This window comes from Molothrus ater, chromosome 3 (genome assembly GCF_012460135.2).
Source record: "Molothrus ater isolate BHLD 08-10-18 breed brown headed cowbird chromosome 3, BPBGC_Mater_1.1, whole genome shotgun sequence".
Lineage (NCBI taxonomy): Eukaryota > Metazoa > Chordata > Aves > Passeriformes > Icteridae > Molothrus > Molothrus ater.
This window is the reverse complement of record NC_050480.2, coordinates 61,097,553-61,120,633: the sequence shown is the minus strand read 5'-3', so window position 1 is coordinate 61,120,633 and position 23,081 is coordinate 61,097,553. Positions and strand designations below refer to the sequence as shown.

General features: G+C 37.1%; 1 protein-coding gene across 1 annotated transcript; it reads left to right on the top strand.

Annotated features, from left to right (window-relative positions):
- The first annotated feature begins 833 nt into the window (after positions 1-833).
- On the top strand, positions 834-8,548 carry CENPW (centromere protein W). The gene is made up of 3 exons (XM_036404574.2): positions 834-961; positions 5,712-5,825; positions 7,463-8,548. Exons 1-3 carry the CDS (start codon positions 872-874, stop codon positions 7,487-7,489), a joined length of 231 nt encoding a protein of 76 aa, XP_036260467.1. The 5' UTR covers positions 834-871; the 3' UTR covers positions 7,490-8,548.
- The last annotated feature ends 14,533 nt before the right edge of the window (positions 8,549-23,081 follow it).

Sequence of the window (23,081 nt, the reverse complement as noted above, 5' to 3'; positions counted from 1 at the left end):
TTACGTGCAGAACACAGCTATCACTCTAGGCTCATCTCCGCGTAAGATAATGGTGTTAATCAGGGTCCCGGTCCTGCAGTCCTGCCCCATCTCCCAGCGGGGTCACACAGTCTAAGTGGGGCAAAAGCGTGCTGTACATCTGCCTTCTACGGCAAGGAAACACCAGCACACTCGGGCCCCGATCGCCAACTTAAGACCCAGCGCCGAGGCTTGCCGAGGCAGCGCCGTGCCGGTGCTTCCCTCTGCCCCGTGCCGCGTTCCCTGCGCTTCGGGAAATTCCCTCATGCGGCAGCGCCGCTCGAGGGCTCGGGAACGGCACTCGGGAACAGCCCGCGCCGTTTCCCGTCCTCGTCACTAAAAACGCCTGGGTGGAGGTGTGGGTAACTGGCCACAGCCAAACCTACAGCCAGCTCTCGGCTCGCTCACGAGGGAAGCGGACCCACACAGACGGGAACGGCCACGGCGGTGGCCACCGGGACCCGCCCGTCCCTCGAGCACCTGCTCGGGGAGCGCCCTTCCCCGCTCGTGCGCCACCTGGGCGGCGGGGCCGTTTGGGCCGGTGGGGCGCTCTCCCCGCAGCCTCTGGGCTGCTCGGGAAGCGCGGCTGCGGCCCCTCGGAGCTCGGGTCCCAGGAAAGCGCCGGGGCCGGGGCCGGGACCGGGAGCGAGAGCGGCGGGGACGGGGCGGGGCGCGGGGGCGGTGCCGAGCGCGGCCGTTGGGAAGTTGCGTCACGGCGGGCGCGGGCGACTGCGCGAGGGCGGCGGATTCGAACGGCCGAACGGCGGAGGGAGCGAGGGCGGCAGGAGGAGGAGGAGGAGGAGGAGGAGGAGGAGGAAGGAGAGGAAGGAGGAAGGAAAGCGAGAGGAGGAGGATGAAGAGCACGGCGCCCCGCAGCACTTTGCGGAAAATTATAAAGAAGCACAAGCCGCAGTTACGCCTGGCGGCGAACGCCGACCTGCTGGTGAGGAAGGAGAGGGGCGGGGGAGAGGCGAGGCGAGGCTGTCCCGGGGAGCCCGGGAGAGCTCCTGCCTTTGGCCATGGCGGCAGCCGCAGCTGCGCCGGGGGCAGCCGGCCCTAAACTGGGACGCTTACTCCCTAAATGTTGCGGCCTGTGCGCCCTGTGTGTGACGGGATGCACAGTTACTACCAATGGTGCTTCCGCTGGGACCCACGGGCAAGGGGGAGGCAAAGCTTGGAGGGACAGACAGAGGTCTCTGAAAAATACGGGTGAGCAGAGATTGCCGCTCCCGCTTTGCTGCTGTATTGCAGCTCTTCGACAGCGATCTTGTCCCCAGCGATTCAAGGGACGGGCTCGTGCATGGCTTTTGTGTCACTCCATGTACACACTGATGTTCATAGAGTTTGGTGTAGACACAGCGAGAAGTAGCAATTTGGGTTATGTGGCTGCTAGATGCAGGTGTTTGTGTAGATCAGTTCGGATGTACAGGTAGTCAGCTGAGCGGTGATCACTGAGTTGCTAAGCTGCTCTTGAGTGCTGATATGTTTTTAGAAGGCCATCTAGGTAGACTCTGCCCGTAAACTGTGAGATGACAAGTCTTGTTAGTAACCCAGTAAGGTGTTGGGGTCCTGATCATGGTTTAAAAACGCCTGCCAAAAAAGTGGGGATAAAAGAGCCAAGTTTGCAAAAACAGGCCAATAAAGCTGAATTGTTTCTGACCTGCTCTAAGGGGTTTGCGGCACTGGTAGGGTTTGTCTCACCAAGAAATTATTTGTCTACAGGAAGGAAACCTGACCTCAAGAGAGCTTGTGGTAGTTGCTGTATTAAAAAAAAAATGCATACAAAAGATACTCTTGGAAAGAACTTAGTCGACTTAACTTGCTGGACTGTGATATCCTCTTGTTTACAAATGCATGTGGCTCTCAGAGCATTAAAGCATTAGCACTAATATGCTGTATACTATGTATGGGCCCTGACTTGAATGGTAAGTCAACGTTTCATGTGTGTATAAAAGTTGTGTCTTGCAGCATCTTGAAGGTTGCTGTCTGGATATATGAAGCTAAATGTAAACATACAAAATTAAAATAAGTAATATGAGATTAAAATGAATGAAAATGGCAGTTACTTCAGAGTATTTAGATTTGAATGCAAACATTAAATATTTTTCTAATGGAGTGGAGCTAATAAAAATATGATCTCTTCCTGATGTTTTTGCTGCATTTGGATTTTTTATGGACTAAGGACCTGGCCCCTTGCTACTCATGCTCAGACCTACTCAAAGCTTACTCAGTGGAATGCAGTAGTCAGCTAATCGAATGCACACAATCACACTTTTTTATTTAATCCTTGGTAACAGTTGGTCTGTGTTTCCAGGGTAATGAAAATTTGGTTTCAAAGTAGTGTGGCTGTCTGAAAGGGGGTAAGTGGGACATCCCTCCGAATCTTGGCCTTTGGTTCCCATCTCTTCCTGGTCCTGGCACTTAAGTTCTCTTAGCTGCAAAGACAGTGAGTGAATTGAATTCACTGAAACTTATAAACAACAGCAAACAGATCCAGCTTAAAATATGGCTGTGCAAATGTTCATTGCAGCACAAAGGATGAGATCAGAATAAATTTTAATTATGTAGTATAAACTTAGATTATCTCTTCTGGTGATGTCAAATTACGCAGCCTTTTATGTTACAAGGCTTGGCTTTTTTATTTTACCTTTAAATAAGAATGTCCAGGTGTGGTGGTTGTCCATGATGTTCTTCAAGTAGGCTTGTGTCTAACAGCTCTTTAGATCTTTATTTCCATGGCTAAATAATCAACACAGCTGAAGTTATGCCTCTTTTAGGAAAAAAAAAAGGATTGGTGAGTTTATTGTGTAGTAAGACAAGTAACAAATTTTGAGAGTATGTTTTCTGGTGCCCGTGTTATTTTCTGCAAACCCTGTAAGACTGATTAGATCACATACGTCAGAAATTTATATAGTAGTTGTCTTAACAAGATAGAACCATATATATTTTGAGCAGAGAGCTTATTTCTTCTGAAGGGAAGCATGAGAAATGTGCTAGTTCAGGGCTGTCTTCCAGAATGATCCATGCTTTATGTCTGAATCTATTGCAGTATATGCCCATTTCAGTAAAGGGGTCTGCCTGCCTTAAGAGAAAATAAGACTGCTTTCTTTTTTCCCCAAATTTCAGTGATTATTTACTCTATAAACCAATGTTTTCTTACATGATCGTAACAAGTTTGAAAGGCATAAGAATTCAGATAATTTTGTTGAATACTTGGATGAGGTTTCTTCTTCACTTTTGATCAAGTCTCTTCTCAAAATGTGAAGCTTGGTCAGAACCTGTTTCCTAAGTGTTCACATCTATCTCTTTGCACAGTGTAGCTATCAAATTTTATTAAACTTTCTCAGGAAGATGTTTGGTTTTGGTTTGGTTTAGTTTTTTTTTTTTAAGGAGTATGATAATAACTCCAGGTGAAGAGATGCAAATAGTGGTTTAGGTTTTTTCAAGGCTCTTTTTGAAAATAAGAGGTAATGATTTTAGTACTGTAGTTCAGATATTTCCCCGATGGTCAGAGAAGAAAATATATTGCAATTATAGAAGAAAAGCAGGATCTCAGCTGCTTCTTTTGTGCTAGAACAGCACATGTGTGTTTCCATTGCAGGAAAAGCTTGAGGTATTGCACTGAATGGCCTTTTTTAAATTTCTTATCACCATAGAATAATTAATAAGTGTGCATTGAAGCTGAAATATCAGTCTTAAGAATTGTTTTGAAGTTACAGCAGTAAAACAAAATGACAGTGGTTGTCCCTGCTGTTCCTCAATTCTGTCGAACAGGTGTGTGGAAGTTGCTGTGTAAACAGTGCTGTGAATTTTTTACGTATGTTCTTAAAATTTTGCATCCTTTCTTTTCTGAAAAATAAACATTCAGTTTTGTAAGGTGATTTTCATCACTAGTTAGTTCAAAACAGTCTTTAAATTTTATGCAGAAGGACAAAAATTAAATATGCAGTAAAGCAATGTCCTTAAACAAATATGGTATTGCTTAGTTAGTTGCCAATAACTGTCCTAGTCATTCTGCCTTTCACTAGCCCTTCTCAACTGCCTTGAATAACCTGGAATATTTATTAACCTGTGTGCTCTGTTGTGGAATGTTCCGATTTTAGTTATGTGACTGTTTAAAGCTATTGGAGTCCAGCCATCCTATTCTCCACATGCAGCAATTTGCTTTGAGAATAGGAAGATAAAGGTACAGTGATTCTGACAGAAGATGCAGTTTTAAAAGGCAATTTTAAAATTAATACTTTTGCCTTTAGATATCTCAGAAGAAGGACATGTGAGTATGGTAGCTTTTGTTCAGTCTTTCACTTCTCCGTCAGGTTGTTTCCAGAAATCTAATCTCCATGTTGATAAGTTTAATAATGAGAATTCTAATGTTGAACATTATTTTAGTGCTACTGCTTGATTCTGCTGGAAATAATTTCTGTGTGAATATTTAAAGACTGATTCTAAAATGGCTTTTATATTTTGTGAAATAAATCTGCAAGCACATCTGCTTTTTGTGTAGTAGATGCTTCCAAATGATGTCAAATATTATGTAAATTTATCTATTGCTTCATTTAGTTCAGGATATTTTTAAAAACTACCTAAACTGCTTGTCATAGGAACCGAGTTCTTGTGACAGGAACATGTAACAGATTCTTTGTGCTGCAAACCCACTGCCAAAATATTTCTCTTAAACTCTTAATTTGTAACTTTCCATATTACATTGTTCCAGGTTTACAGATAAGGTACAGCAGAATAAATGCATCACCTTATTCATACAAAGAAAACTTTCATCTATTTCAGTAATATTTTTCCTAGCTCTTGATTGCAAAAGTCTATTTGTACACTTTATGTAGCAGAGGTAATGTTGTTTGAAAGTTTAATTTACAAAAGGTGCAATTATCAATTTTTCAGGTTGGGTTATTTAAATAATTCACATAGTGCCTGTATAATGCTAGGGGTTGGTCTTATAGGCCCCTGATTAATTACTACACAAATGTGCTGTTGGCTGGCAGTTTTAAGTCCAGGCTACAGCAGTTCCTTCCTTGCCTGCAATTTTTTCCTGCTTTTGTATTAGCAGAACAGCATTCCATATGGAAAGGAACACTGCCCAACCAACCAGTTCTTTTAATGTAAAAAAGCTAAGTGATGAGCTGGGGAAAAAATGGATGCAACCTCCTGACACTGGAGAATTCCAAGTTCTGGAGAGATTAAAGTCAATGTCGCTTTACACTGGAAAGGGGCAGAAGTCTTGAACTTGTCTGTAGTCCATTTGGTGATAAGGCAGGAATGAATTTGCTGTTCATAAAAGTCTGGCCGTTGTAGTCACTGAAAACTAGCTATATTTACTAGTAAGCAAAAAGTCTCCTTGTTCTCTGATATTTGTGTTTACATTTTATTATTAAAAACTGCTAATAAAAATCAGATGGATTCCTCTTAGATCAGTTGTGGTTTGCGTGATCATTTCTGAAGCACTTCTATTATTTAAGTATACTAAATTTAAACTCCGTTTACAAGAGTCTTGCATGAAGGGAATGTCTTAGAAATTTACTGAGGCTTGAACTGAGTGATAAATTTTATTTTTCTGAGAGCACTTTTCAGGAATTTGGAAGCAGTATAATATGCAAATTTTCTATTGCAAACAACGAATCTTTAAAAAAGCAAACTGTGTTTAAACAACTTGAATAATTTTTTTTCCCTCTACTTTAAAGGTTCATTTGAATTTCTTATTGTTTCTCCATCGGCTAGCAGAAGAGGCCAGGACAAATGCTTTTGAGAACAAAAGTAAAATAATAAAACCTGAGCACACCATATCTGCAGCAAAGGTATTAACACACTTCTAATATTTTTCATTTTTGTATAATGTATTATGACAGCCTATACAAAAGCTTTCTGTGTTAAAGTTGATATTTGATTTATAATCCAAAACCTATAAACACTTAATATTCTTTGTCCATCATTGGCATAATTTACTGTCACCAAGAAAACAAATTAACTCTCCTTGTGCTATTAAATATAACCTAATTTTTCTTGATTATTCCCTGTTTAAAATCATAATTTCAATATATGAGTAAGTCTACAAAATGGTCTACCAGCAAGCCTTCATGGCCTGAAAGGCAGTCCAAAGTTGGAGGATCCTTATTTCAGCTGATACTACATACATACTACAAGGAAGCATGCTGTCTTAACTTCAGTGATATAAGTGAAGCTTTATGGAACAGGTGAGAAATAGTTCAGAGAGGTTCAAATACCTTTCTTACATCTTCAGTTCTTACCTGCTTAGTCTGAAATAAGTTCATAGTGGGTTCTGGCAGCATTGTGTGGTTACAAGAAAAAACACTTTGTGTGATGTGTGATGTATTTGGCAAGGAAGGAACTAAGGGAGAATTAGACTGTGGATTGTTATATGGGTAGTTCAGCATAACAAAAATTGCTGTATGAATGAATATCTATGAAGAAGAAATTCGCTGCATTGCAGAGCATGGTGAGTTTTGTTTACATGCAAAAGAAGGGAAAAGGGAAGGTGTTATGCAGCTTTGTCTCCTAGAAAGAATTATTGTCAAAATATGACTGAAATCCTTTTTTTATTCTGTAGCTCATTTCACTCCGTCAGATATGTCTGCTTTACTTTGTTGTCATGAAGGAATTCAGTCTCTTTATCTGTTTAACCTCCTTGTCCTACTGAGCAAATTGGGAGGACAAAACTTGATGTTACCTGATATTTTGGTCCTGTGGCTTTTCTTTATCTTCACTATTTTTTCCCTTCTGCTGAAAGGTTTAGTTTTATACTTTTCTATTACTATAGTGACAGAAACATATACAGGATATGTAGGGTAGCCAAGTGAATGTTGCAGTTGGAGTCTTAGACAGTTATGGTTTCTTTTTAACTGCAATCGTAACACTTTTTGAACATTTTTGTGCTCCATTTATTTTTTTAAGGTGGGAAGAAAGGAAAAACTGTGTGTATTTTAATAATTTTAACACTTAAATAGTCCCACTTGGGCTTTGAAGTTCATTTTTCAATTTAAACTCCAAACCAAAAAATGTCCTTCCAAAGGTCTGTGTGCTCTTGATACAGAAAGAAGTGAGGCATTGCAAACAAAAATAGAGCATAAGAGCTGTATTATTGCAAACCTTATTTTTTCTTTTTGTCTAGGCCTAACAGAGTAAGAACTTTAAGGAATCTACTGATGGCTCAAGAGTACTATTGCCATTTCTCAGCATTAATTTTCAAGATAAGCCTTTTATTTTAGAGAATTTTGCTCATGAATGTTCTTGCTTAAAAAAAAACAACTCTAATTTGAAATCTTTCTGTATACTTTTGCTTTCTTTCTAATATTTTCCCTTGAGTATTACCCTTTCCAACACAGCTCTTGGAAATAGATTAGCTAGATGAACCTTTTGGTCTCTGTCTTCTGCCTGAATTGTATTGATAAGTATACTTTTTTTCTTTTCTTTGCAGGTTATTTTAAAGAAAAGCAGAGGCTAGAAAACAAACCACTGGAATTTTAAAACACATTTTTCAATGTTTTCATTTTTCAATGTTTCAATTCACTGACTAACTTGAGTTATACTGTGATCCAGCTTCAGCATTTGTGGAACTACGTAGTTTGTTGACATCTATTGCCTGACTATCTTGCTGTTTCTTTAAAAAAAAAATTTAAAAAAAAGATCTTAGAATGTGTATTTTCATACACTTCATGCATAATTTTGTGTGCCACTTGTCAATTAAGACTTTTGATGAACTTTATTTCATAATGATGGAGGAATGCTTGTACCATAGATGGCCTTTGGGTACAATGTGGCATTTATTATTAAAAGTGTGAAACTTCTTAAAGGGAGCAGTTGTGAAAAAAATTAAATAACAACACTAAATTTAGGTTTCACTAAATCTAGTATAGATTGTTCAGAGCTGATTTACTAGCTAAACAAAATTATGGCCTTCAAAACCATCACTGTAGAAACAAGTGTATTAAATACTTTGTCTTCAGTTTATTTATAAATGTCTTGATAATTTTTAAAATTATCAAAAATTATCAAGAAGTAGGTTGAAACTTCTGTGTTCTGGGGAAAGAATACATAGTTGGTCTTTTAAATCATGGTTTGAACTGTTCAGCTGACCTGTTTGATGTGGTACATGGGGCAACTTGGTGGTCTGTAATTGAGTTGATGCGGACAGATACACAGGTTATGGAAAAGGAAAGATCTGGCAGAGCTGATGTTTTCATAGTTCGATCTTGTAAAAATAACAAAGATAAGTTGGCATGAGTGTCAGGCTATTTCCTTCTGTCTTTTGTGTGTCATGCTAACTTGTCAAAAGTCTGGAAATGCACATTATATAAAATGTCATCTTAAATTAAGGTCATATTCTGTTCCTATTCTCATATTTGTAATAGTTTACTGAACACTTTGCTTAATAAATATATCAATAAAGTTATAGATTAATTTTGCTGTTTGAGCTGATAATGCAGTTTTGTGGAATATATGGTAGCTGATCCTTAATATGCACAGTGAGCTGTTCTTAAAATAAAGAATATTATAAGTGTTATGTATTGAGTAGTCTAATTTTGTTTGACACCTTACCAAATATATTCTAGAAACTCAGCAAAAAATTACATTTTAGAAATATTTTTGTAGTCTAAAGAAACTGTTGCAATGCCAGTACTTATAATTTCATATCATGTCCATGTTCTTTTGAAAATGCTGTATAACCTTTGAAAAGTCATCCTTTTCCAGTATGCAGAGAGGAAGGAAGCATCACTCTCCTGCTTTACTTGACACACAGAGCTTAGTGCTTCTTGGAAGGGTTGACTAGATTCTTTATTCTGCATTTTCTTCTCGTACTCCCTTGGAATCTACAAAGAAGGCCAAGAACATACACATGTAGAGGATATGTGGACTTAATAATCTGAAGTACATTCTCTGGAATAAGGAAGATCTGACTAGGTATTTATATTTTATTTGTAATTACTGTCTTTGATCTAACAATTTTATTGCAACTCTAGATTTTCCTCAGAAATGTTTTTTCATTTTTCCTTAAATATTTTCTTAAAGTCTTATATAATCACATACCTTCCTCATTGTACAATTGTTTGAGTGCTATAGCTTCTTTTGGAACTTGTTTTGATATGCACTTTAACTTTTTCATTTTTGATTTTTCTAGGAGCAAGGTCCACTCTGAGCTTAGTGGAATATTATCATTCTCATGTAGTAGATTGATTAATGGTCAGCTACCACTGGGGATGGGAGGCAAAAAAGGGTTAAAACCAACCACCAGTGTACTTTGAAAATATTTTGTACAGTGGATCTGGTGTGTATTCATGGGTAAGAAGCTGCCTCTTTTTAATAGGAGAGGGACTTAGTACATTGTGAATGTTTTGTAATAGCTGGAGCAGGCAGATATTAAGAAGACCTGGGTAGCTTCACAGATATTCAGGTTTCTCACCCTAAACTTCAAATAAATACTTACTGAAAATTAATGGGGCTGATGAAGTGGGCTTAAGCTTTTAGAAACACAAAATGCTATTGTGTTTTTCTAGTATCATCTTTAATGTTCACCTTAAGGTTAATTGTATTTCTGTTTGGCAGCTCTTCTGTTCTCCTTCATCTACCTAGGGTCTCTATGAAGTACTCCTTGCTGGATGTTTGAAATTAAAACTTACAGCACTATTGTCTAAGTACCTGTGAACACTTACAATTAATATAAACTTGGAGGCTATAGTGATAGTTTATTCCTGTGTTGTGTGTCTGTTTAATGACAAAGTATCAAAGCAGGTAGCTCTGTAAAATTTTTTTTGAAACTAGATCTGTAGTAGAAGATCTAATGAAGTTGTGTTATTTGAATTCCAGTGTTGATCCTTTGCCATTAGGAGGAAAAAGGCAAGGATTTTTGAGGGAAGAGTCATGGTGATGCTCAGCTGTTTTCATGAAACCTTGCGAAATTTGTAGTTCTGAAACAACTGACTCAATATTGAATTTCCTCTGGTTTTAAGCATGAGCTTCAAGAACTTTTTGGAAAGAGAGGTGCTCTGTCAATACAATTAAAACTCCTCATTTCCTCACAAGGTAGGATGGATGTCCTAAAAAATTAGAAGCCCACTCAGACATCCATTTTTTCTACTCTTTCTGCTTTGCAGCTTTCACCATGTTCTGTTTTACATCCTACCCTGCCTTTTCACTCTGACCATCAATGAAAAGGGGTACAGTAATGAAGAAATAGAATTTGGTAAAAGTAGTTCTTGTAGCCCTTATCTTGGTTTTCAGCTTTTGATGTGGCTAGTGTTAGACCCTGGGCCAGGGTAGTATCATAATGGATTAAGCTGCAAAAGAAGAAGGAAATTGTTTATTGATCAGCAGATGTCTGTGATGGAAGAGAGTGGTGATGCTGCTGTTTTTGCTTCACTTATAGAGTGACTGGTGAGAGTGCATCTGCTGTTTGCCAACCTGAGTGTCTTCTGGTGGGGAGTATGCCCTATTCCAGCTCACACTCACAGCATGCATTCATGCATTCTGTGCTTTGATTTTGTGGAGCATGTAAGTTTAATATTTTCTGAGTGGTATAAATCATGCAATTATTATATTTAAAACTTGTAAAAAGTATGAATATTAAGAATGGTATGTCAGTGAAGGTTAGATCTATGGACCTAATCCCTAATGGTGTCAATGAATAAATGAACTTGTATACTTTTATGGGTCAGGACCCAATAATCACTGTTCTATTTGAATGTTAAGTTGTATCTGTTATTTTGAGTCAGAAAATCTAGACAGGTGCTAGAGAAGAAATTCACACTTTAGTGTTTCATTGTGATTTTATGTGGAGAAGTGAGTGACTACTGAAAAAGAATCTAAAGTTTCATAATAAAAATAGTTTGTATTTTCTGGTTATAGTCATATAGTAAAGGAAAAATAAATCCAGAAATATGTATGCTGTAATAGAAAAATTCTTTTTCTAGCCATAAGGTGGGGATAGAGCAAAAATTCTCTTTTTTGCCTGTGGTAACTTTCCATTAGAGCAAGTATTCTGATTATTCCTACTAAAAAGTATGCTATAGATTGTGACACTTTCTGATCTTTTTTGAAGACTACCAAGCCTACTCTAGCAATTAATGTTTGAAAGAAAAAAATATCATTCACATCCAAAACAGGATGTTCTCCTGATCTGTGCTGAGAGGGTGAAAGATATGAACAGTCTTGAAGATTTTTCTTTATTTAAAGCTTAATCTTTCAGTATCATGTAGTTTTCTTAATTAGAGGTCTATAGTTATTCGTACAACATAGCCTCGGTTTTAGAAATGGGTATATTCTATGTGCAGTGTTACGAAGGAAATTCTTGTACAAGACATTACTTATTTAGCAGCCTTAACCATGAAGCATACAGCTTGTACTGGCTGACTTGCTGACTTGGCATTCCATTAGTCTTTATCAGTTTAGAGCAGCTAAGGCCATGTAAATCCTAAATGCATAGGGTTCTTAGGTAACTTATGACTATGTATTTAGAAGGTGACTTGAATTTCAAATAAAAATGCTGATTACATTAAATCAAAATCCTTTTTTGCACAGCTGTGAGGTATGTGTCAAATTCAAGTTCATTAGAATGTTTCAAAGCAATGTGTGTAGTTATTTTCAGTTCCATATGTGTATTTTCTACCATGTATATGTATTGGCATATAGATTCCTCCATATATTTTAATGGTACTTTATGGTAATGTAGCTTACTTAGATATGATAAAAGAGGATAGTGGAACAAATTTCTTTCCTGTTTGAGTAGCTTCAATTCTAGGCTGAGAAGATGTTGATAGCATTTCTGTTGTGCTAAATACAGAATTGCAACTTTTTGAAGAACCTGAAGAGTCTTCCCACCTGAGAGTTCATGGTTCTGCAGACATAATCTGTTGGAATTCATTCATTTACTGTTTGGTGAACAATGTTGGGGGTTTGTCAGTTTCTTTGCAATCCACATTCATCAAATTTACATGGGCTTTGATACATAATATTCTCCTGTGGGCTGGGTTATTAATGTTATCCTGACCAAACTGCTGAAAGATCTTTTCAGGTCATTTGATACCTGTAAGATCAAGTTTCTTACTGAGAAGGTCACTTTCCTGGGGGAATGATTTCAGGGCATGGAGAACATGGTGGGGTATAGACGCAACCTTACTACCCGATAATAACGTGACTGCAGCAGTTCAATAAAAGCAAAAACACTTCCTCCATCAATGGGTAGCTCAACCTTCTGGCACTAGGTCAGGCTCTACAGAAAGACTCCTATATTGTTTCCTAAGCATGTAGAAAACACAGAAAGGTATGTTGGCAATAGGAGAGATCCTAGGACAGATCCTGAATCAAAATTTATAAAGGGCAAATACTTCCAAATAATGCAGTCAGGGATAGAGTTTGATTAGCTGGAGTTTCCAGTCCACTTTTTTGGGTTGAAATTGGTGTAATTGTATTGGTGCTGACCTCTAAATTTGACAGCCTAATGTGAATTGATTTCGTTCAACTTCAGTAGGTAAGTACAGACACAGATTATATTATATAACAAGTAATTTTTAATGAATTGCTGCAAGTTTTATAAATAAACCAGATAAAGAAAAACATTTAAGTAAGACGTCAGCTAGTTTTTAAAATTCTATTGCATGTCCGAAATCTTAGTACAAGCAAGCCTCTAGCTATAGCTGTTTAAGCTGTTTTTCACCTAGTAAAAGCTTAAGCTACCAGTGACGGTGGATTACATATAAATGCTTAAATTCTTTAGTTGATTTTTGCTCTTCAGAGAAAATTATGTATGCTTCCAGAATTGGTCAACTGTTTAAATATTGCTTATTACTGAAGATTGGTTAGAATTTAAAAGTGAGGTGAAAGACAGTAATTAAAAAAACCCCAACCAAACAATAACAACAAAAAAACCCAGGAAGCAGTCAAGAAAGGAGAAGGGTAAGCTCATGACATAGTTAAGGTCGGCCAGATAATTTCTTCTGTTTCTTAGTTTCATAATTTGTGTTTCATGTTGAAGTTTAACTGTGGGCTCACACATTTTCCAAATTTAAAAGGTTGGGTCTTAGTATTGGAGGACAGTAGCTTTCATGTAGTCTAAGTAACAATATTCTTCTAAAACTTTTTCCAATAAAGATATGGGATATCTTACTAAATTGCCACCAGAATTCCACACAGCAATTAACTTTGATGATACTTTGATGATACCTGTAGTCTATTATGGTAGTTTTTCCCACAAATTCATATGGATAAACCTTGAAAATTCAGATCAGAAGTGGACAAATGTCATCTTCCTTTGTCTTTTATTTTCCCTGTTACCCTTTCCATTTCTGGATAAGACTAGAGAGCCATGGTGAAGGTTTATTTTAGGGCAGTGACAACAGTTAAAAGTTCAACATTAAAAGTACTGCCAAAAGGATGGATTACCTTTCAATCCTTTTTGAAGGCACATGAGTATTCACAAAATGGATGACATTGTGGGTAAGGTTGCAAGGGACCACAGTGGGTCATTGCTCCAGCTTCTCATGTTGGAGAACATGGCACAGGATTGTGTCTGATGGTTCTTAAATGTCTCCAGTGGGGGAGACTCCACAGCCTCTGGGCAACCTGTTCCTGTGCTCTGTCACCTGCAATGACCTGCACAGATATTTCTGTATATGTGTAGCATCAACACAAACATTGTGAGACTAAAAAATCTATGGTTTAATGATAGTTCTTGTTGACTGTAGTTTTTGAAGTTAAGCCTCAACAAAATAGGAAGTAGCTTACTGGCTTGAGACGTTGTTAATTTTACTGTAACTTTCTACCTGTGAACACCAAGAAATTTTGTTGTTAATGCTGTTGTTCATGCCACTGTACCTTCTGTTGAACTTTTCTTATTTGCTAAACATCTAGCTGGCAGTGCAGCTATAGCCAAGAGTTGGAGGAATATGCAATATTAAAAACACAAGACAAGTGCAAGCACAGCAGTTTTACTTTGGCATGTTATTTTCATGAACCTAGCATCTTTTGCAAGGTTTTCCTGGAAATAAAAAGAAAACACCTTTCCAAATAATTTTTACTTGGGTAGAATGGATGCTTAATTACACTAAACGTCTCCAAAACAAATGCTCCTGTATTTAACTGAATTGTACCTTGGCTATTTCTGCTAATGTGTTTTTTTCTTTCTTCTTGCTTGTCCACTTACACTCAAAGAGAGGATGGGATATGCTGCATACTCCTTTCTTCTAAGGAAGACTCTTTTAATGGCTTTCTTTTTTTCCCTGAAGTTCCTGGTGAAGCAGGAAGCCATCCACCTCTAGATCAATGTCTTAAAAATTAACAAGAAGGTATTATTTTGTGTCTACTACCTGTAGTATAAAACATTTGTTCTGAAGTGTGAAGTTTGCCTCTGTACATACTGAATATTATGCTCATAAATTTTAAATCTCTTTATAAAGCTTGGTATTTTTCGGTTCAGAAATTCCAGGTATTTTCTCATATATAAGACCCAGATGGAGCTCAGACTTGGGGCTCTTCTATTCTCTGAAGAACCCATCAATGTAAAATATCAAGCTACTCTCTCTTTGAGAATGGAGAGGATTTTTCATAGGTTATTTTACAGTTTTGTCCATTTGTTTTTGGTTTTATTTTGTTTGGAGGGTTTTTGTTTGTTTTCTTTGGGGTTTTTTTGTTTTGTTTTTCTAACTATATGGGCTGCTAGATTTAAAGTTTTTTTGCTAAATATTTGATATCATATTTCTTTATTCAAGCATGAAGATTCAATTATGCCTCACCTCCCAGAGGAGTCCTCCAGTTTCCATAACATTCCTAATATTCTTAATTTTGAAGACTAAGCAGAGTTTCTTCCCTGTATTTTCTGTTGCTCTTTTTCCAATCCTGAAGTTCAATTCTAAAGAGAAGGAGAGGAGAGGGTGGTTGTGATGCTGCAGAGCATTTACACTGGAACATAAGCAAGAATGCCAACAAGTAGCAGGCTTTAAACTGAGAAAAGTGTATGTGAAGGAAATGCTCTATCTTCCTTACCAAACTTACCTGATCCTTTGGGAAGACAATTCACAAGATGAACCTTTGTTAGCAATGCTGTTGCCTTTGCATAAAACTTGTGTAAATATTCTATCCTTCTTCAAATAGAGCTTTTTTTTTTGCCCTCCTTATTAGCAATAAAGAAGAAAGCATCAGATCCAATGTAAACATAGACAATTTTTTATATAGTGTGTTCCTTACTGATTTAAAACCAATTTGTTTAATATTTTTAATATTTTTCCTCTGAGGAACATATGCTCTTTTGGGAAAACTTCTAAAAATTAGAAGCTCGATGTTGAAAGTTGTACCCAAAACTGGGACTTTATAAATTGTACTAATATATTTGTTAAAAAATAACAATGTGAAGTTATGACACAAAAGAGCAAACTACTACTAATCACAAAGAAACACTTTTGAAATATCAGCTTTTTCATGTTTTCTCTTGTAAATTCCATGTGAAATTCCACTATGGTGTCAGTTAAAAAGATTATATATAGTATTTTTAAGCTTAGTAAGTTTAACTCTTGTCTGTATCCCTCTTGAAATGTGGACCATGTTTGAGACATAATTTGTGTAACAAAATATCTTTATTTCTGAGTTAATTTAATTTTTACATGCTTGTCTTATAGAGGAAGTCTACTTTTAATAAAAGTCATATGTTTAGAGCCATAATTTCTGCATTCAGCATAAATTATTTTTATTTTGTTACTGTTTGATGTGAAGTCTACATTTTCTATGAGTAAACTTAGCAGTTACAGTATGGATTTCATCTTCCTCTATCAGTACCACCATATTACCAGTCACTGTATTGAAAATGCCTCTTTAGAAGTTGATATAATGTTTGAGCAAAGCTATGAGTGTAGTTTCAATACAAGATGCACTGACCATCTTTTTTTACCTAGGGTTCATATATTATCCTTGTAAACTCAAAGAAAAAGACATTTTCCTCTGTTCTTGTAGTTTCCCATTTAAATGGAGCCTGTCACCACATGAAACACTTTCCTGACCTTTAGCATTGTCAGAACATGAAACAGAGGAGGAGGATATCCTATGGTGTATAGTACATTAGGGGGATTACCTCATCAGCATGAAAAGTCCGTAACTAATCTACACCAGAGACATGTAAGCTCTTGGAGCAGGACATTCTTGAGAATATAAAGAAACACATCAAAACATTTTCTCCGAGACTTGTTCAGCATGTAAGTAGAGCAGCCGGCCTGCGAATGAATTGCGGTGTCAAATTTGTTCTCTCTTTACAGTGTTTTCTATCAATATATCCACCCAGACCCCAAATTTCCAGGCTGAGGCAGGATTGATAAAACATAAAAGTCTGCTTCTTTTGGAAAATTCAATTTGGGGTGAGGTTATTCCTGGTATTTTCCTTCTAGTAATCAGTGTTCTACTTACCTTGTCAACATTGCAGGAGGTAACTGATTAAGAGGGAAGCTTTTTGTTTTTTCTTCAAATTTCCTGAACTGGTTTGAAATACTACCTTTACACTAGTTTAACATATTACTTCTCCAGTTTTGCTGAGCTTATATGGAACCAGCAGAGAAATGAATGGTGATGATTCAAACTCTAGCACTAGATAAATAAGATGCAGTTTTGTCCATCCACAACATGCAACCCTGTAACTGCTGCTATGATGGATTTGCTGTAACTTACAGCATGTGTACTATCTTAATATATGCTTTCCGGTGTGTTTTGTTTCCCCTAACTCAATGACTGGTGATAGATTTGAAAAATTGACCAAAATCTGTAAATACAGTTTTCTAGCAATAAAGAGCTCATGAAGATGAGTCAGCCTAAAGCTTGATTAGCCATGCTTAAATCTTGAAAATAGTGTGGTTTCTAAATCTTTGGATTTGGGAACCCTGTTGCAAATTTATGCATGAAACCTCATTTGAAAGTATTCCTTAGTATTAAGTGATAAAATAACCCAACATTGAATCTATGAAGACTTGCCAAAATTTTTTTCAATTATTCTTATTAGGTTATAATAGTCTACTATAGAAACATGCTAGAATTGTTGGTTCATCTACATTGCAATATATTTCTTGAGTTTCAGAAGAGCAAGACAACAGAAAGCATCCTGAGCAATTAAAAAGTAGTTTTTATCCTGTTTTCATATGTTTTAATGTCAGGTTATCTTTTTTGATTTATCTGCTAAGGAATTAGATTTTGTTATCCTTGTGCGCTGATTGATCAAATTTTGTAGTCTCTGAAATTCTCATCATTAACTGTCTTTTTCAATTATATTTATTTTCAACAGCAAGTATATCTTATTTGAAAATTTCTTCAGCAGTATTCCAAAATACTTTTTAACAAATAATTAACAAAATTTTTCTTCTTTATCATGAACTATTGATGTATAATTCAGTTTCTTCAAGTATATTCACCATTCAGAATTTTTTGTGGAATATTCTGTTGAATGTTCTAGGGGACCCTGCTTGAGCAGGGAGATTGGACCTCCAGTTGTCCCTTCCAGCCCTACCTATTCAGTGATTCTGTGATTCTTAGTAAGTAGTGGTAAGTAAATAAGTAGTGGTAAGTATAGTAAGTCTTGGTTTTTAGGTCACTGAGCAGCTGTCTGTTTTCACTGATTGTCATTTGAAAGGCAAAAGTCTGTAATCAGCCTGTTTGCATGTTGTGTTTCTTCATCCCAATTGAACATTTGTAATAATTCTTAATGGGAAGCTTGCAGAAGACAGATGTAAACATGCCTTTCAGTAAACACTTTCTGAAGTGTGCCTAAATTGCTTAAATCCATATTCTGATGATAAACCTAATTTCCTTAACTTTGGAAAAGCTGAGCTAAAATATATGTCTCTTCTTAAAAATCTGAATTAATGCTTGTGGAAAATATTTCACAGTAGTTGTTTTGTTTTAGCTGCAGAAATGTGTAAGTGTATAAATAATAGAGCCTTGTTGAAGTCCAAATACTCTCTTTTTTGTTGTTGAAGTGGAATAATGTATTTGTACAGAACATAAGATGAGAGATTTGACCAAAAGCATTGGGAAAATCCCTTCCCCTCACAAAAAATCCGGGAAGAGCCATAACCTCCAATATAAGTAGTTCAAAGAACTGAAGCCTTGTGATCTGAACGAAAACCAACTACTAAAATTTTGAAGGCAATAATTTCTTTATATTGCTATGTTCTCAGTTATGATTTAGGGAGACAATTCATTTTCTCTGTTTACCTGCTATCTGCTCTGCAGTAGGATCCAAATCTCAGTTCAACAGAAGTAAATAACAGAAGTTTTTAGCACTTAAGAGATCAGCATTAAGAGAAAATGTAGAATAGTGTATCTTGTTTCCAGTAATAAGAGTCATTCTTGTCACTATATTATTTCCTGTGTTCAATCAGGATGAAGAAACTGCCTTTAAGCATTAGATTTTCTTAGGGGCTCAGCTGGGTGGGCACTGCAGTTGCTGAAGGGACATCATCAATTGGGTGAGACAGAGAACATTTTAGGAGAAGTTTTGAAATTTTCATAATTTTTACATTTTAGGATTTTAAACTTTTTTTTTTTGAAGTTTTTAGCAATTTTTTTTTGGTGTCTGTCTGTAGATACATTCTGGGCCAAATTTTACCCATTTGTATTGGTGTAAAATCAAAGTTGTACAGTGACCTATATTGCTGAGAATGGGAGCAAGGTTTTTGCCCCAATACTTTTGACTGCTTTGTCTTGCTCTGAAGCAGTTTCCAGACTGTGCCTAATTTGTCTGTGATATTCAATGTTAACTAAGTGACAGCATCTGCAGTGCTGCTAAATGGAGGGTTTTGAATGCTCAGCCTCCACACTAGCAGATATTTTTGGCAAGTATGTACCTTTACCACAAATTGTTGCTATTATGGGGTTGTTTTAATCATACACTGAAACTCATTTTCTTAAATGCACTTTTAATTCTTTCTTTGTTTGTTTTTATTGTTTGCATAAGAACACCACATGCTAATTCACCACATGATGTGTACTCACAGTCCAAATATCACAAAGTCAGTTCCAAGGTCCAGACATTTACCAGTCTCCCTTTCATAGAGCATATAATGGCAAAATCCTTAGTCCAAATTCAAGTCAACCAGAACTTTGGAGTATTTTCAGAGTAAAATACGCTTCAGAACAGCTGCAGGAATCTTGATATATAACCCACAGTGGGGTGGACATAACCCTTTAATACTGAAAATATACTTTATAATTTACACATGATGACAAGATAAAAGTTTTTATAAGAATTTCTTCAAAAGAAGGAGTAGGAAAACAACTAAAAATAAATAGAAACGCTTTCCTGTTCTGAGCCCACATTGGGTACAGCCCTGATGGCAGCCAACACCTTTTTGGCACAGAGCCCTACCAGTTGCCTCGTCCCAAATTCAGGGACACAAAACTCAACTCCTCTCCTGGATCTTTTCCAAACAGTTTGGGAGTTTGCCTTGCCGCAAGAGGCTGTAGAAGGAGAAAGTATAATGCTTTTTCTCTTGCTTCCTGCTTGTTAATTAATTGGAAATTACATAGTCTACAAACATACACTTGTTTTGTGGATTCCATCATAAGGCATAAATCATTAAATGTTTTATACCAATTATTTTGTCTCAGATCACACAGTTGTTATATGTAAAGCAAAATAAATGCATTTTAATTACTTATTGTATGTTATGAGAGTGTATCACAACCCATATAAAATCAGCTATTTAATATCAAGAGGAAAAACTTTTTTGGAATTTCTTAGGATCTAATGTAGGCAATTTTGCAGCAGCATACATCCTTGATTTGCTAAGGGCTTAGTGCATAACATTTTCAACCAATTTTGTCTAAATGTGTCTTAGAATAATAACCCTTAACTCAATAAAAGTTCAAGAGCAAAGAATTTAGAGAATTTTTACTACCAAGAAACAATGCTGAAGAGTTCTTCCACGACAGAATTTAAAAATACATAAAAATTGTAACCTGCACGTGAGAGAAAGTGAAATTTTCTTGAGTGCATACATACATGCTGAGAAATCTATGTGTGGGTACTCATCTGCATGAAAAGTCACCCCACTAAATGCCAGTCCTGGCAAGACACAGCCTCAGATCCTAGTCCTGTGTTTTCATTTTCCAAACCAAGAACTGTAAACATCTTCTGAGCTAAAAAAAGAGCAAGACTGCAAATGCAGAATATTGAGTTCAAAAGTAGAACACAGAGTTCCCAAAGACTCTCTGCTGTACACAACAAGGTGAAAGATATTAGATCTGTTTCTCTAGTCCATTGAAGGCCTTGCATGTCACCACATGAACAAAAAGAATTAAATCTGGTCATAGGGAAAACCAGATCTGTGCCATCTGGTTTTACTTTCTCACATTAAAAGTCCTAGCATAGGGTAAGGCATGAGCTGCTGTTGATGTAGTTATTCTTATCTGCTGAATGATGTTTTGAGGCTATTGACATCCAGAATATGGTAGAACAACTTCAAAACTTCCCTACCTACCCCAGAAATATTAGGCTGGACATTCTTCATAGGTCCCCTTTCCTTCCTCACTTTTTTCAGATGAAGCAGTAGAGATTTTGTCTACTTTTGCTCCAGAAAAGTCTTGATCTGCTTTACTTGGATTTTCTAAATTCTGATCTGTGATGACTGCCCTTGGCAAGGAGTAAAGCACTGCTCCACATTATTTTTTGATACTATTAAGGAAATCTGGCATCTGTCCAAGTCAGAATCATTAGAGACTCTGCGGAAAGGATGACTGAATTTACCCTGACTCCCATACTTCCAACTTTTCATCTCCTGATACAAGTGAATTTTTTGAGTGCCAGAAGATTTTACAGTCATTGGTAGTGAGTAAAATATCTTCATTTTGTCAGGATATGTTACTTGGATATGCTATTTTGAATTGAATCATAATCAAAGCAAGATATGGTCTAGAAGAGAGGATTTCTCATCCTTTCTCTGTGGAATATGACTTAATTGCACTAACTATGGGGAGCACAGCTGATGTTGTGAAGCCAAAAAAGGAAAAACTTAACTGGTTTCAATAAGAGATGCTGGAAACTGTCTTGTGTTCAGATACTTAGAGGTGAATTTTATTTTGTCTCTATTAAATATAGTTGCATGCTGTCCATGTCTAGTTTCATTGTATATCTAGAGAAATCTTATGATTCTGTAAAGATGAACTGACTGCAGCAGTATTTCTTTATTTCCTATCAGACCCTTTTTTACCAGATTGCTATACTGAATGTTCCAGGTTTCTACCATATCTTAAGTTTTAGGTTGGCTCATTTGGAGGATCTTGCTGTTCAATATTTCATATTAAAACCTGGTTCTCTGAATGTTTATAATGTTTGTTACAGAGTTTGGTTGGGGGGTTTTTTGTGGTTTTTTGTTGTTTTTTTTTTTTTTTTCACTTTCTAGATATTACAAAGGCTAAGAACATTGTCTGTTGTGAGAAGACATATGAGGACCCTGTCCTACATGCATTGAGAGACTGGGTTGAAAGGCCAGTCCTTTTAAGTCTTAGCTCCTAAAACAGTGAAGTGCATAAGTCAGCTTTTGGTTACATTAAGTGGAATTTTCACAAGCATGGCATTTTAAAGATAGATCTAGACTGCAGTTGTTTAAGTAAAATATTCATGGTGTACAGAAAAGAAATGGTAGAAGGCTGGTATAGACATAGCAAAACATTAATTACAATGGAGCAAACTGTGTTATGAATTTCTTCATCTTACTGTAAATGTGATGCAATTTACATTTCTGCTATTTTGATTGATCTCACCTTCACACCAGAGCTTGTAACATTAAACCAGCTTAAAAACTTCTGTGAATTCTGCCCTTTTAAAAATGTTTTCCTGTTCTATTTGGTTTTGTTGAATTTAAATCTCTCTTAAAAAAAACCATGCAGTCTTATACTTCCACACATAAGTTATATTAGATTAGATTGTTTCAAAGCAAAAGGAAGATTTTTTTCATTGACTTGAATTTTTATTAATTTCCATTTCGTCTCAGGTGAACTAAGTTTGTTCATCTCGAGTTTTGCAAATTTTACTTAACAGTCCATTTGGAGTGTGGTAAGACTTATTGTTATAGTTCTTTCATTTTACAACTTTTTTTTCTCTATTAAGACAGAGGAATGGGATAATCGCAAAACAGAAATTTTGCAATAGTGTTTTAATGAAATAAAACTTAAAAAGCAAAAATATTCAGTAAGTCTTGGTGCATGATGGTTCTTTCCCTTTCTTTCTCTTTCTTCTATGATATTGGTATCAATGCAGACTGTGGCATGTCCTGCTGAGAAGGACTTGGGAGTGCTGGTGGACGCGAAGCTGGACATGACCCAGCCATGTGCACTCCCATCCCAGAAAGCCAAACTTGTCCTGGGCTGCATCCAAAGCAGTGTGCAGCAGGGCCAGGGAGGGGATTCTGCCCCTCTGCTCTACTGAGACCCCACCTGCTGTGCTGCATCCAGCTCTGGGGTCCCAGGCACAGGAAGGACATGGATCTGTTGGAGTGAGTCCAGAGGAGGCCACCAAAATGATTAGAGTGAATGGAACACCTGTCCTAAGAGGAAAAGCTGAGAGAATTGGGTTTGTTCAGCCTGGAGAAGAGACGGCTTTGGTGTGACCTAATTGCAGCCTTCCAGTACCGGAAGGGTACTGAAGGGAGTCCTCAAGGAAGATGGAATGAGGCTTTTTAAGAGAGCATGGCTGTGACAGGACGAGGGGGAATGGCTTCAAATGAAAAAGAGAGTAAGTTTAGATTGGATATTAGGAAGAAATTCTTTACTGTGAGGGTAGTGAGGCCCTGGAACGCTTCCCAGAGAAGCTGTGAATGCCCCTTTTGTGAAAGTGTTCAAGGCCAGGTTGGATGGGGCCATGAGCAAACTGGTCAAGTGGAAGGTGTCTCTGCCCACAGCCCGAGGGCTGGAACTACATGATCTTTAGTGTCTCTTTCAGCCCAAACCATCCTGTGATTCCATGCTACACAAGGGATAGGTAGCTGGATGGTCTTAGTACTGGAGTTCTGGATCTTGTTTTTTTGAAGAATCTGAATTTTTGGGCTCTGCTAGAATTCTTGAAAGCTTGAATCAGA